General features: G+C 32.4%; 1 protein-coding gene across 3 annotated transcripts in view; it reads right to left on the bottom strand.

Annotated features, from left to right (window-relative positions):
• Positions 1-16164, bottom strand: part of LOC126739004 (unconventional myosin ID) — an 81342-nt gene that overhangs the window by 42835 nt on the left and 22343 nt on the right. For all 3 annotated transcript variants that reach the window (XM_050444548.1, XM_050444531.1, XM_050444538.1), the window contains 5 exons: positions 5970-6128; positions 5771-5911; positions 5491-5715; positions 5219-5429; positions 4788-5107 (listed from right to left, as the gene is read on the bottom strand). In XM_050444548.1, the coding sequence (XP_050300505.1) occupies positions 4788-5107; positions 5219-5429; positions 5491-5715; positions 5771-5911; positions 5970-6128 (1056 nt within the window). The remainder of the gene's footprint in view (positions 1-4787; positions 5108-5218; positions 5430-5490; positions 5716-5770; positions 5912-5969; positions 6129-16164) is intronic.

Genomic DNA, 16164 nt, shown 5'->3' with positions numbered 1-16164 from the left:
ATTTTTGATGCTTTATCTGCCTACTCCTTAGCTAAATTTTGAAGGCATTTCTTCTTAATCGTCAAGTCAAGACATTTAAGGGCTGCCAAAAATTATTCACTATTGTTATTTAGTGTTTTAACCATTTTTATTTCAGTTTCAAAAACCTATATACAGTATTGTGCATAAATATAGAAACAAGCGATGTTTTCAAAAATATTATTTGCTCCTTTATTTATTTCATATTATTTCTTTACTTTTAAGTACACGCCTCCGTAGTATTTATAAATATACCGACATATCAGAATGCCAATGCAGAGTAAGGAACTTCATGTTTGTTTATTTAGACAATGTGCATAAATATAGCAACATTCTTGTTTCGCATTTATTTTATCAGTTAAATATCGATTTACCTGCTGTAAAGATGTTATTTTTGAATCTCAGAATTAACTTAAAATGGGTCGCTCAAAAACCGTCTCTGGTGATGTAAGAAAAATTACCGTGGAGCACTACGAAAATGGTGTTAGGCAGAGTGACATTGCAAGAAGCTTACGGCTTCACTGGTCAATCGTATCCAGAGTATGCAGAACATTTCGACTTACTGGAACAGCTGCACCGGCGCCCATTCCTGCTAGACCCAGAAAAACAAATTTGAGGATGGATAGGCAGCGAAAAATAGGAAACGAATTTCCAAAGAAAATCCTTTTTTGTCTTCTTCCCAAATTTTGGCAAAATTAAAAGAGGGTGGAGGAGTAACCCTCAGTTCCAGCACCGTAAGGAGAAGATTACTTAATGCCAACTTATCTGCTTGTCGCCCCGCCAAAAAACCGTTACTCTCAAAGAAGAACGTCAAGGCTCGTTTTCACTTTGCCCAATCTCTAGTCCACTGGTCTGTAGCTGATTGGAAGAACGTCGTATTTAGTGATGAATCTAAATATAATTTTTTCAGGACTGATCGAGTGATGTACGTCAGACGCCCCAGTCAACAAAGATTAAACAAAAGGTACATTTGCCCCACAGTTAAACATGGAGGGGGAAATATTCTTGTATGGGGATGTTTCTCGGCTCGTGGCATGGGACCCATAGTAAGAATAGTGGGCAAAATGGATCGTTTCATGTACAAAAACATTCTGCAAACACATTTAGTGCCATATATGGATGAAGTCATGCCAGTAACAATCATATTTCAGCATGAGAACGATCCAAAACATGCTTCTCAATTTGTTAAGAGGTGGCTATCCGATGAAAAAATAAATGTAATGGTCTGGCCATCTCAATCTCCAGACCTAAACCCTATAGAGAATTTATAGCATTACATTGACACCAAAATCAGGCACCTAACATGCTCTAATACAAATATTCTCTTTGAAATAGTGGAAAAGGCTTGGAAAGTGAACAATGACTATATTATGAAATTAATTATAAATAGTCCATGTCAAGACGATGTGCAGATGTTATAAAGGAGAAGGGGTACTACACGAAATATTGAATTGATTTTAATTTAGTTGGGTTATATTTTTTTTAGAATCAAAACTAATTTTTGTTGCTATATTTTTGAATAATAAATTTGCATAAAAATATTTGGTGTTTTATTTATTATGATACAAAAAATATAATAATATGAAAATATAAACAGGCTCTAACTATTCTTGTAAATAATATATAAACCTTACTTATAAAATAAATACTAAAAGATATATAACAGGAAAGTTCAATGTGCTATCTTTTTGCACAATACTGTATCTCTATTTTATGAGAGCATCTTGTTGGGTTGCACTTGAGCTGTATATTAGCTATTTGCTTGTGCAAATCTTTAATAACCTCAACCTTATCATCTTCCAACTAATTATTATCTTTTCTAGTTAGGTTAGGTCTTTGGTTGGTTTCATAAGACTTTTTGCAATCAGTGGAACTGTATATTCTTTGAAAGCTCAATTTTTCATGTGACTTAATCTATATAATATAAGGGAACATGTCACACAATAATAGTATATATAGGGTGTTAGAACAGTGTGTCAGAACTATGGGATCAAACTTTTAGGGGTTATTCAGTACAACAGTAGAAAACATTTGAGTGTAGGAACTCATGTCCGAAAAAGTGTCATTACGGCCCTACGTTAACTCTTTTAAATTCCATCCATTCCATGTTAAAGAATATATTTACACATTTTGAGACCATATTACATGAAGAAAATTATTCAAAATGGGAAAAGTGTCTGATTTGTCGAAAATAGTTGGTGGAATTTCCGCCATGCTAAAAACACGAAACTATCAGAAGACGAAATAGCACAAATTGTGTTTCCAGTAGTTCTGTACAACGCATAAAATAAAAAGTAGGTGATAATCCGAAACGAAACGTAAGGGTGTCTGCGGTCGTCGGAGAATCACGACAGACAGAAGTAACCGAATAAATCGCAATATTTACGAATCGAAAAATGGCAATAAATCTTTTTGAAGTGAGAAAGTTTTTGATGCCGGCATTGAAGATTCGCAAAAAACAGTGCATCGGATGTTAATAGAAGAGAGTCTTATTGGACGTAAATCAGCACGCAAACAAAGGCTTACCAAGGCACAAAAATACAAGGATTTTGACTGGATGATTGATGACTGGAAAAAATTAATAAATACTATATATACTATATATTTAAGTTGACCTTGTACTGTGGATATTGATCAGTCTAGATATTTCACAAGTGTGTTTTTCGGACGAATCGATTTTCCAAGTATTATTCGACAAATCACACTTTGTAAGGCGAAGGTCAAATGAGAAATATAGGACAGACTGCATTGTACCGACCATTAAACATCCTCCTTCAGTAATGATATGGTCAGTAATCAGTTAAAACCATTAATCAGTTTCATCAAATGTAAAATTGAATGCAGAAAATAGCAGAATGTTTTGGAAACCCAGCTACTCCCTTAAGCGAAAAAAAGGTTCAAGAAACGAGAAAAGCCATTTTTATGCATGTAGCGCCACGTAAGCCTGCATAAATAATTACATTTTTAGCTAAAAAAAGTAGATGTTCTAGTAGTGTCTCTTGTAGATCATCATAAGGCCTTACCACAATACAATAAGTTACAATCAGCAGTTTGTTCATCAGGTTGTTTGTTGAACAAAGGATTGAATTAAGTATAGAAAGAAAACGATTATATATAGAGTTTTGTTCAAAATATGTAAAGAGTAATAAAACCCATTTTATTCCCTTCAGTGGAATTATTGGCAAATTTCCCAATTTCGGCACGTCTATACTCGTAGATATAATATACGACCTCTAATAAACTATTTTCCTTCTATCGATTTAGAGAGTTCGCTCGCTGATCCCTCTAGACTATTTCGCCCAGATCAAAGAAAATAGATAATCGTTGACTATTAGACACGATGATTCATTAGGAATGGGCAATCTCTGAACTGGAGATATTACACGCCAAAATATGACGATTGAGCTTAACATGTCTTATACAAATGTTGCAGGTTTACGAGATACAGGGTATTTAAAGTGGGAATTTTAATTTAAAAGTTCTTAATAATTTGGTGATTTTAAGCAGCATCATCTTGAAAATTGGCGACTTTTGACATGAAAATTACGAATTTTGTGGTGAATTTAGCATTATTTATACAGGGCACCCTGTTACTTAGATAAATTACAACATATCTTTTTTGCCTAATCAGTTATGGCTAAAACGATTAGAAAATCTAAAAAGCAGTTCAATTTTGAATAAAAAAGGTACTCTTGTTTATTTCATATAACTCATATATCAATTTTTAAGTTATTTGCATTTTAAACATTCAGCCTAAAGAATCCTAAGCCACCGTTATTACATTGGCTTAATAGGAATTTATTCTTTTAAATTACTACTATGCTGGGTAACAACAGTAAAGACAACAAATAACAATCAGTAACAATATTAAAACAAAACTTTAAAGTAAATGCTCAAAATGCCCGCCTTCCACTTCAATACACTTTGTAAGGCGTCTCCTTAAAGATCTTTGAATATTAAATAACATTTGTCGATTATTTTTGATAATATTAGCAGCTTCTTGAATTTTCTGTCGTAATTCTTTGATGGAATTAATTGTATCTTTGTAAACCATGTCCTTCATGTGTGACCATATTGGGAAGTCTAGAGGGTTTAAGTCTGGACTTCTAGGTGGCCAAACCAATTCACTGCCACGCCCAATCCACCGGTGAAGAAAATATTCATTCAGGTATCGCCGTACTGGCAGAAAAAATGTTGGAATTTATCTAAGTAACAGGGTGTACCTAACGCCCTGTATAAATAATGCTAAATTCACCACAAAATTCGTAATTTTCATGTCAAAACACATAAAGTCGCCAATTTTCTAGACGATACTGCTTAAAATCACAAAATTATTAAGAAATTTCAAATTAGAATTCCAACTTTAAATACCCTGTATCTCGTAAACCTGGAACATTTGTATAAGATTAACATGTCTTATACAAATGTTGCTCAATCGTCATATTTTGGAGTGAAATATCTCCAGTCCAGAGATTGCCCATTCTTAATGAATCAGCCTGTATATTATCTTTTGTACTCCAAATAGATACAATTATGTAGCTGAGATACTTAAGAATCCAGTAAGGGATTAACTAAACTCGTGACACGACTAAGCTCTTTCGTAAAGACAATAGTATTCCCTTAAAAAACTGAAATTGCCTGATGTAAGCTGCACAGACAATTCGTTATATAGGGCTTCACTGAATTAAAAGGTGAATGATAGGTAAAGAATCGAACAGGTCTTTTCTTGATTATGCTCAGATAAGTCTTAACTCATATTTATGTTATACCTGACTAATGTGTTGCGCCCCCTCAGGCCACATTTCCTTCAAATTCGGATCAGTAGAATTGAACAATAGCCTCTTGAAATCTTGAAACAGCGTGTCCTTGTTCTTGTCTAAAAAGCCCACGATACAATAAGTCACGTCTCCGGCATAATGCGTTATTCTAAAGTCCACTTTGTGCCTCAACGTTTTCTCCGTGGTTTTCGTTTGCCTGGACATATAATGGTTGTGTCCCTTCAGTTGTTTGTCCATAGCTTCCAGTAGCAGCTCATCTGTCACTTTCTCGGCAGTCATTTTGCATGCATCGTCCATTATGGCCATTACACCTAAATAAAAAGAAAAAAACACAATAGGGGATAATATATCATTTCGAGGCACCACTCAATTAAAATGTGAGGTAAAAATTAAATTAAAATATCTTTGAAGTCGATGCCAACCTCTATGCTGCGCCTCGACTAAATCACAGATAATTTGATTGTTAAAATAATCGATGTTGGTCCATTCGATGCCCTCCCTCTCGTATTCTTCTTGTTCCTGCTTCAGCACCAGCTCGATAAATAGCTGCTGTAACTTTTCGTTGCAATAATTGATGCAAAACTGTTCGAAGCTGTTGTTGTCGAAAATTTCGAAACCGTAGATGTCCAAAACCTAAGGGATTAAACATTATTAAGGCTTCCTAGTGTCCTGTAAATCACAGACGACTTCCTACCCCAATTAAAGAGCTCTGATAAACCTTTCTTAAATTGCCAGGATCTACAGCAATTGCGGAATTAATCCTCTTAACAATCCAATCGAACAACCTCTCGTAAACGGCTTTGGCCAAAGCATCTCGTCCATATGTGGCCTCAGAATCTGTATGCTCCTTACGCATTATGTCCCCTCTAGTTGCTATCACCCTTTCACAGAGGGCGTTTACCAAGTCAGTTTTTTGCACCTACGTGTCAAAGTTAGTATCGATTAAATGGCTTTTTTTTTCAAATAATAATTACTTTTAACAATGACGCCACATGGTCCACATGATTCATGTTGCGTATAGTCAACTTTTCTTCGACGATATCAAACTCGACGTTGCCCAAGTGTAAAATGGCCGCCACCACCCTCCATAAGGTGTCCTGGTCCTCTTTGTTGAACTGAAATTGGTATATGAACGCTTAACGCTGACGCTTTTGAACTAAGGTGAAAACTTACCATAAGGGTGCCCAGTGATGTAGTGACATCCCTGAAGAGTAATTTATCGTTTATTCCGTCCACTCGGGCGGAATTGCCTTGTTTTACATAATTGTACTGGTCCGGGTTGCGGGATACGTTCAATTTCCTTAGGAGATCGTCACCGGCACCGGTAAGGAGCTAGAAAAAATGTTGATATTTAAAGACTTGAATACATTGTTGAAATATATAATAATTGTGCGAGGATGTGATGTGATTAAACTTTCGTCCTTCATATACAAACCGCATGTATGAATTTTGGACCAATTGTGAGATAACATGAGAGATTCAACCAATAAAAATTTAATTTGCTGGAAAGTATGTATTAAAACTGGTATAGGAATTTTAGTTTAAGATATACAGGAGTCAGCTTTATGCGACATGCGATTCGAAATTTAAGCGAACATAAAAAAATAAGAAGCATTTATATGAAGGCAGGAAAAATTAAAGAGATTACATTTGGCTTGAATGACTTAACACTTGAATTGGCTTGAACCGAAGCCACCGTAATATAGAAAGCCAGAACCCTCGAGTCGTGACGTCACGTCGAACGTCTGAGTATCCCGTGTCGTTCGTATGTTATAGCCGTATTTATTCAATACTACCGCTGTTAAAATCATCATATTATCATTGTGTATCGTTTAAATGATAATTTTGTTTAATAAAATTAATAGTGTGTTAGTAGAAAGAAGTACAAACGACTGAAACATATATATATTTATAAATATTAATTAAAACAAATACAAAACTCTTAAAAAAATAATAAATATAGCCACTGTAAGATGGTTTAAAACAAATTTAATAAAATACTAAATAATTATTTAATAAAATGGATAGATAGTTGGTAGTAGTACAAAAGAAACAGAATAATATTTTTTATTAAAACAAAACAACATAAAAAAAATCTAAAATACTTCAACAAGCTATAAATATAAGACAAATAACCCATACAAGTTTTTAATAGCTACTAAAGTATATTATATGTATGCACATATATAGAATAGAATAAATTGAAACATAAATACAAAACTTTTAAGAAAATAATAAATATAATATAATGTAAGATTGTTTAAAACAATTTTAATAAAATACTAAATAATTGTTTAAAATTGATAGTGTGCTGGTAGTAGTACAAAATACATAAAATCATATTTTTTTATTAAAACAAAAATATCATAAAAAAATATAACATTCTTTAACAAGGTATAAATATAAGGCAAATAACCCATACAAGCTTTTAATACCTCCCGAAATATATATTTATGATAAATTAAAACATAAATACAAAACTCTTAAAAAAAATAAATATAATTATAATGAAATAATAAATATAATAATATGAAAGTTGGTTTAACACAAATTTAATAAAACACCAACAGAAATAAAACTCAAATAGCTAGATAAAAAAACTCGATAAAAACAGAATACAAAATTTAATAAATTAATTTTATGAACTGGAAAGTTTTTTATATTTTGTGGTCTTTGGTTCTGGTTTTTGTTTTTTTTTTTTTTGATTTGGGCACATTTTGTTTTTCTTTTCTCTCTATAATTTTTTTTAGTTTGGCGGCATGGATTGTATTATTTTGGACTTTTCGGTAATTATTTAATAAAATGTTTGAAAACTTAAATACCGCATTTTTTACAAGATCTGACATAAAAATTTCACAGTCACATGTTATTTCAGGATTGATATCTGAATTGTCGAAAATAATTCCAACAGCAAGCTTGGTGAGGACGGCTCTCTGAGATGAGCATTTTAAATAATTTTCTTTTTATACTGTTATACTGTCCGATATTAGAGATTTAAAGATGTTAAAAGTTATTATTAATACTTCCTAATGCCTTCCTACCGAGCGCATACCTAATGCCCGGCCGGTCGAGGAAGTCAAGTCGTTCGGGCAATAGACGTTCGACGTGACGTAGCTGCTGGAGAGTGGGATGATGTTTCTGGCTTTCTATATTACGGTGGCTTCGCTTGAACACTCTTCCTAGCATTAAGCACCAAACTATGCTAAGAAGACCAATCCAAAATAGCTGCCAGTTCTCGATTCACAATACTGAGCCCCAGGCCCCCATCTTCAGTCGTAAATACAAGAATGGTGTCATCAACACAAAGATGAATAGATCCTGAGCGAACCCGTAATGACAATCTGACGTGTAAATAAAAAAAAGAAGTAGATCAAGAATGGAATCCTGTGGAACTCCATAAAGAATAAATTGACAATCTGGTTGTACTCAATCCAACCCGAGATATGACAGAATCGACTTACAGACCCGAGCAAAGAAACCAAAATAATACAGTTTAGGAAATAGCATCTCATGACAATACAAGACAGGAAATAAGTGAGGCATGCGTGATCCTGGAGATATTACTGGTAACGTTGCTAAGTGCTGTTGGTCTTCCAACTTTCAATTTATACTTGCAATTTATCCATGAGATTCTCATTGTTAAATTAAGTACATAAATTTCAAAGTCTCTATTATATCCTTGATAAAAAACGACTTATCAGACCAGAGGGTGATATTTGTAGGTGTTGGAGAGATGGTGTTTATGCTTAGGAGCTCCCCGGAGCTCTTACTATTTTTGATATACTTCAATGATCTTCCACTGATATCAAACCGCGCATTTAACTCCATTTGTTGATGAAACTAAAATCTCATCCTGCAGTAAAGATTTAGTAACACGGTGAGAGGTTTATAGGCCTCAGTATTGAAGGCAGAGCAAGGAATGCATTCAAATAGGTTGTTTCTTAATGCAGCCAAAACCTAGTCCTTGCTTTTTTCTACCACAGATATTCCTGATGAATTGGAAAATACATCTAGTTCTAAATATCTGGGGTTTCTGCTGGATCTTCGTATAGTCTGGGATGCTCAGACCATCGCTCTCTCTCGATGCTGATCGATTCGATACCCTCTCGTACTCTTCTTGTCCCTTTAAGAAAAACCATCTTAGTTCACTAATCAAAACAACAAATAGGTATCTCTTATGCTGAACTACTTAGAGGGGCAGGAATTATAAGAAGCTGAAGAAGTGGCAAAGGCTTCTAAGAGGTACTTTAGTAATCTGGGTAAGAAATTAGCTATAAAAGTAAACTAGTCCGGACAGATTCATGAATTTAAAACCAATAAATATCAACGAACTTGTACAACAAATTAAATCACTTAAAGATCAGACTCTCTAGGTAATAATTGGATTTCTGTAACAGTTATTAAGGATAATCATTTACATATAATCATACCACTAATTAATTTAAATCCAATATTTAAAACTGGACATATCTGCAAGCATTCAAACAGGGTGTTATTTCCCTAATATATAAATCTGCAAGCAAAGAGGTCTTAAGTAACTATCGGCAAATGCTACTCACCAGTAACTTAGCAAAATTAGTAGAAAAATGTATAAAACTGCTAAATGAATTTCTGGACTTAAATAAATTAATATCAGACAAACAATTTGGTTTTAAACAACACCTCACTACCGAGAACGGAGCTGCTTGTAATAAGTGTACCAAGACAAATAAAAGCATCGTATGATAAAAATACTTTTGGACCCTACATATAAACAAATCAGCTTTTTCTGTTGCTAAGGTTAGTGAACCACTGGTCACTCGGTTAAATAAGGTCTGTTTTGTTGGCTGGTTTGCACAGTCTACAAGATCTAATTGTTTTTAAAGGAGTAAATTGATCAAAGAGCCGAGTCAGCTCGAGATTAGGCTTATCAATGCATCCCTGTACTAAAATTGAGTTGAAGTCTATATAATTTATAGAAGAATCAAACAACACCCAATTGAAGTGATAAACATTTCAAGACAATAGCAATGCGTAAGACAAAAAAATAATTTTGGCTTAGCCAGAATTAACCATCATCAAGTTTATTTTTAATAACACACTGATTTTTTTTGTCAGGATTAAGATAATTTTTAGAAAAGCATAGACTTATGCCAATAACTTTGTATAAGACAAAGAAAGATATGTAAGAAAATATCATTATTATTAAATTTAATATCAGACGGTTTGGCTTTGATAAGCCATCATCAATTTAATTTTTGGTGACTTTTTAGAATCCCTCAACCGGTAGTAGAGTAATTAGAGTAACCATTAATAACAGTACAATTTTTCTGAAAAACAAACTGAAATTGACATTTTTGTCTGTCTTTCTCTTATAGATTATACTTCACATAAGGCTTGAAAAAGTAAGGCAAAGATCAAATGCCAGGACGGTATTTAAAGAATTATCTAATTGATGATTCTTTAAATACCGTTATGATTTAAATACCTGATTAAAAGTAAATTTAACCTATAATAACTTGAAATACCCTGTATATCTAGGGAAACATTTGTCTCACACAGGGTGGGTTGAAGAACCTTGAAGGCTTTCTGAGTCAAGTAAAAAAAAAAATCTTCGGTCGTACAAAAAGACCGCCTATTTTTCGTTTAATTCATGACTCATCCTATAACAGAGAGCTTTCATATATAATTCACCAACATGAACACCAGTTTCAGTCCCGATTTCTTCCATCATCGGGGCTAAAAACAAGTTTTTAACAAGGAAACAATGACAAATTATCACCAGCGTTATACAAACACTAACAATGGTTCCCGGTACAACGGTGAGCCCATCGATAAATTAAAAAAAATACAAATAAGAATAACTGTACCGGGTGTCCAAATAAGAAAGGACGCCGGCTGTATCTCGGAAACTGTTCATCGCACAGCGCTGAAAAAAAAATTTCTTAAGAAAAGTGGCTAAAAAAAATGGCTGCAAAATATTTACAAGTTCCTAAGACTACCACAAGAGGGCGTAACTGCACAGTAATTTAAAAAAATTCAAATTTCGTCTAAAATAGCCAGTATTAGGTACCATTTTGAAAACATCAGAATAATCTTAATTAATTTTGCCTTAATTTGGCTAAAGAATTTTCTTCATATCTCCAATGAGAAGGGTGGGGGAAGATCATAAATAATGCAACTTTATAATCGCCCTGTACTCAGATTCTTTATTAAAAGTAATTCAAGTGGGTACTCGTTTAAAAGGAAATTCAAAGGGCTTTCAAAATATGCACCTGTCAATATCACTTTGTTTTCAGTGAAGTCGTCAGGGGGCGTTGTTTAACAGAGACTGGGTTTTTAGAGATTTTCTCTAAAAAGTTAAATGCAATGATATGATTTTTTCACTGCGGTTTCGAAGAATTAAAACATACTAACAAACCAGTGAAAACCGCGTTTCTATATCTCCATTTGTTTTCGAGTAATTTTAAAATAACCTATTTTTCAAATTTTAAATATTATTAGCAATATTAGGGCGGTCTTTGTGACAGATTATTATCAAAAATTACTGAAAATTAATTGAAAGCTCATAATCATATTTTCACTTGAAAATATAATTGGCAATCGAGAATCTCCGAATATGATTTATTAGAGCATTATTTATTAATTCTATTTGAATATTACTATTATATCAAGAGGCCTATGGAAATATAAACAGAAACAAAGGATTGGAAAATGTCATTTAAAGTTACTTAAATTGACAGTTGTCAGTTTTAAGTTATTTCTTATGTGTAAGTGTTTTTTTACTACAAATTAATAAGTTTAAAAATGAAAATTCCAAATGAAGTAGCCTATAATCTGCTAGCAGTTTATTTCGAATGCAATCATAACTCAACGGTTGCCTCTCGAATATATGCTATGCGGTATCCAGAACAGAGACATTATAGAAAGGACATTTGCAAGATTAGCTACTCGGTTGCGAGAAAATGGCAGTATCCATTTACCTCTTAACAGAAGACGTCGCTCTGGACGATCTGAAGAAAATATTGTTAATGTGCTTGCTTATATTGGATTATACCCTCTGACGACTTCACTGAAAACAAAGTGACATTGACAGGTGCATATTTTGAAAGCCCTTTGAATTTCCTTTTAAACGAGTACCCACTTGAATTACTTTTAATAAAGAATCTGAGTACAGGGCGATTAAAAAGTTGCATTATTTATGATCTTCCCCCACCCTTCTCATTGGAGATATGAAGAAAATTCTTTAGCCAAATTAAGACAAAATTAATGAAGATTATTCTGATGTTTTCAAAATGGTACTAATACTGGCTATTTTAGACGAAATTTGAATTTTTTTAAATTACTGTGCAGTTACGCCCTCTTGTGGTAGTCTTAGGAACTTGTAAATATTTTCCAGCCATTTTTTTTGGCCACTTTTCTTAAGAATTTTTTTTCAGCGCTGTGCGATGAATAGTTTCAGAGATACAGCCGGCGTCCTTTCTTATTTGGACACCCGGTACAATCTTGACGGTAAAATAACAAAAAAAATCATATGATAATATTCATTCGGAAGTTCCCATCAAAATAACAATGTCATATATTCAGGGTGGTACGATTTCGACATCTTTTAATTTTTATAGAAGTAGGCTAATGAAAAATTTACTTCACTTAGATTATAAACTTAATATTTTTCGACATATTATAAAAAAATAAAGCAATTAACAATAATTTCTAGGCATATTTACAGAGTTTAATAATAATTATAAACTAATATTACAAACTAGAACAATTTTTTTCAAAGTAGGTGTTCAAACTGAACACCTCCTTCTCAAATACATAATAAACACCTTTTTCTAACTTTACAAGCGTTTATAAGCTCAAGAGGTCTAATAGCACGAAAAGCTTGCCTAGTCGCTACTTGCAACTCTTCCCGTGTTTCGATAGTTCTTCCTTTAAAAACTAAAAATATAAAAAATAATAAGGAAAATACGAGTTTTCTGTTAAAACAGTCGAAATCGCACCACCCTGTGCAAATACGAATTTCGAGTGACATTAAAAGCCGTCACATTTTAAGATGTTCCCTTGGGCATACAGGGCGCAATTGCTTATATTTCAATATAATATATGGCCTTGGAAACCATGTATTTATGGAGATAATAACATGTTTATAGATAGGAGCATAAAAAAAATCCCCAGACCGTTGTCATCCAATAAAATCCTGATTATCAGATAAGCCTAATCGTAATTACTCTCTGCACAGAAATCTATATTCTATATTTAAACCATAAAAGAAATGTTTTCCTCTACGGGTACTTATAACAAACAGGAAAAAGCATGCCATCGTCAACGCTTTAAAAGGAAAAACTAGTTGATATTCCATTAGGATTTTCCTTTCGAACATGACGTAACGGTCGCTAATTCAAATCGGGGCCATTTAATTTAACTATGCACCTAATTGATTTTTTTATTAAACGGTTTTTATTTTTAGATCTTTGAATACTTAATTGAATCCATTATTCTTGACTACTGATCACCAGGATGCCATGATAATTCAATGAGAGTTGACGTCAAACTTAACAAACATTCTATGAACATTCCAATTATGTTTAATTCAGAAAGCTTCTGAGATTTATTCAACGGATATTAATAAAAAACATTGTAGAACATCCATTCAAACATCTCCAAAATTGTCGGTTTTTACCCACGAGTCGTATTTTGTTCCAGTTAGTATTATATTTGTTTTTCTTACAATTCCTTTGAAAACAATTGGGTTTTTTTCATTAAAAACTGACATTTAAATGTGTTTTTATTAGTTATAAAAAACATTAGAATCAACGAAATTAGCAAGAAAGGAAAAAAGAAATGTTGCAAAATGGAAAAATAATAAACTAAAAATATTAAGGTAATAATATGTTTTTTTTAAATTAATAACTCTTACTTGAATTTAATTTCATTCTTGTGATTAATGTAGATTATTAAAATGCAAGATATTTTGATTCCATTCAAATTTTAATGACAAAATTATACAGGATAATTTCATAATAAATCATACAAGCGTACAAAAACCAAAATGACAGCGTCCAGTACAATCTTTCCAGTAAAATACCATCCAGTACAATCGGTCAGAAAGTCGTACACATTTAATCATTGAAGAAAAGCTTTTCTTAACATTTTAATTATTTATTGAATTCTTTACAGCCTAGAAACCTCATTATTGTATTACTTAATGGTGCTAGATCAGCGAAGAGTGTTATTTCTGTGGGGAGAGTTCCCCAGGGTTCTATCTTGGGACCTATTTTATTTATTAATTATATAAATGACTTACCACTTCTTGAAACCATAGCAATATATACACTCTTCGCTGATGACACTACCCTCTCAATTGCAGCTGACTCGCTATTGGATGTCCTTCAACTCTGTCGAAATGCCCAGACTCGAGCTTAACAGTGGTTTTCGACCAACAAGTTGCTACTTAATGCAGCCAAGACATAACTTGAATGTTTGTTATACAGCGTGTTTCATTAATATTGAGAAATAATTTAGGGTCAGTAGTTTCCTTGCTTAAAAATAATAAAAAAAAGTCCCTATAAACCTATATCCGCAAACGCTTAATTTCTAAGATACAGAGTGTTAAAGTTTTATTTTTGTTTTTTCTTAATAATTTTGGTAGTTATGCAGATATTTGAACGAAAATTGGCATCCGTGGGTTTTTTGATATGATAAATTCAAATTTAATGTTACGAGGGTTCTCACTTGTAGAGGGCGCTACATACACTGTTTTTTATACTTTAAAGCGTGATAATTTTCTTATGGTTGCTTAAATATTTTTTTTTACGAAAAAATAAATGTATCTATCATTTTCGCATAAAAAAGATATCTTGGTCAAAGTCGCTATGAGCCAGCGTTTTCGAGATTTTTGGAATTAAAATAATAAATGCATTAGATTTTAACGTTTTAGATTCGAGATAATATCATCAGCTTTAAATATGGAATTTGGAGTTTTTATTCACTATTCTGCGGACATAGGTTTATAGTACTTTATTTATATATACTTTTTTTATTATTTTTAAGCAAGGAAACCCCCCTGAATTTTTTCGCAGTATTAATGAAACACCCTGTCTGTAAAGCAGAATATCTAGCAGTTCATAACCCATGAAGATGTTCATAATTATCCTAGTAGAAACAGGCAAAAAATTTTCAATTTTACTGGCGACTTGGAAGGTTTCAAGATGAACCAAGATATTATAAAATTTATAAATATTATATTATTATAGGGGCTATAAAATTTGTTAATGCTTTAGTCATGCATATAAGAAGTAGGTCTTTTATTGGCTTTTAAATTACCGTTAGTTTTTTAATTACAGACACTAGCCTTTAATGGCTTCCAACTTTAGTGTCTTTCTTAACTTTGTAGTCTATTGAATTGCATTATTTTTATGCAGGTACTTAAGTGGCTAGTTTAGTTTTAATTTTTATTTTGTATATTTTTTTTGACGTATATAAACATTTTGCTATGTTTTTAACATTAATAAAGATTGATTGATTGATTGAAAATGTAATGTAACTATTTATTATTCCAATTTAGGAAGTGATAAGTTAATGGTAAAAAAAAAAGAAAAGACAATTAATAATCTAGTTCCTCGTCTTTGAACTACTGGTATAGTTCCAAAACCAAAAAGATCAAGGACATTATCGTACTTCTGCAAGCTCACTGTGGGGAAAACTGGAGTTTGAAATTTGGAAAATTTAAAATTTTATACCACTTTTAAACAAACCACATATTAACCTTCTGAAGATGATCTGGTGTGTATAGAAATTGAAGAAAGAGAAAATATTGTATATTAGCTCTTGGGCTTAACAATATGTTCAAACTTTACATGTCAAACTGTGTTTTGCTTCTTGTTTCTTGTTAGCATTACTTTGTATAACATTATTTTTTTTGTTATATTCTTTAATAAGTTGATAAATGTACATCATTTACATTTTGGTTATTAATGTAGAAGGGAAGGATAAGTGGACTCAATTAATATACCCAATTCAGGCCAAAGGCAAGGTTATTTGGCAGGTAATTTTAAAACCAGGCATCTACCAACTATTTTAATAATTTTTAGATATAATTAAATAAAACTGACTGTTTACTTAATAGTAATTAATTTAGTTATCAATACATGACTTAGCTTGCACTTAGTTTAACCATTTAGAAATTTTATTTTTAAAACTAGTAATAGCGTTTTGAATTCTAGTATTGAGTGCCTCAGCAGACCATATACTTTTATTCCCAGCTTTCTTCAAGTGGTCTCTGTAAATTGCTACTTTCATAGAGGTATACTTAATTAGTAATATGCCATTTTAGTAAATTAGACATATGAGACAAAAAACACAATATTTTACTCACGCCGGTTTCATA

Source organism: Anthonomus grandis, chromosome 1 (genome assembly GCF_022605725.1).
Source record: "Anthonomus grandis grandis chromosome 1, icAntGran1.3, whole genome shotgun sequence".
NCBI lineage: Eukaryota > Metazoa > Arthropoda > Insecta > Coleoptera > Curculionidae > Anthonomus > Anthonomus grandis.
The sequence above is the reverse complement of the archived record's forward strand: the minus strand, read 5'-3'. Positions and strand labels throughout refer to the sequence as shown.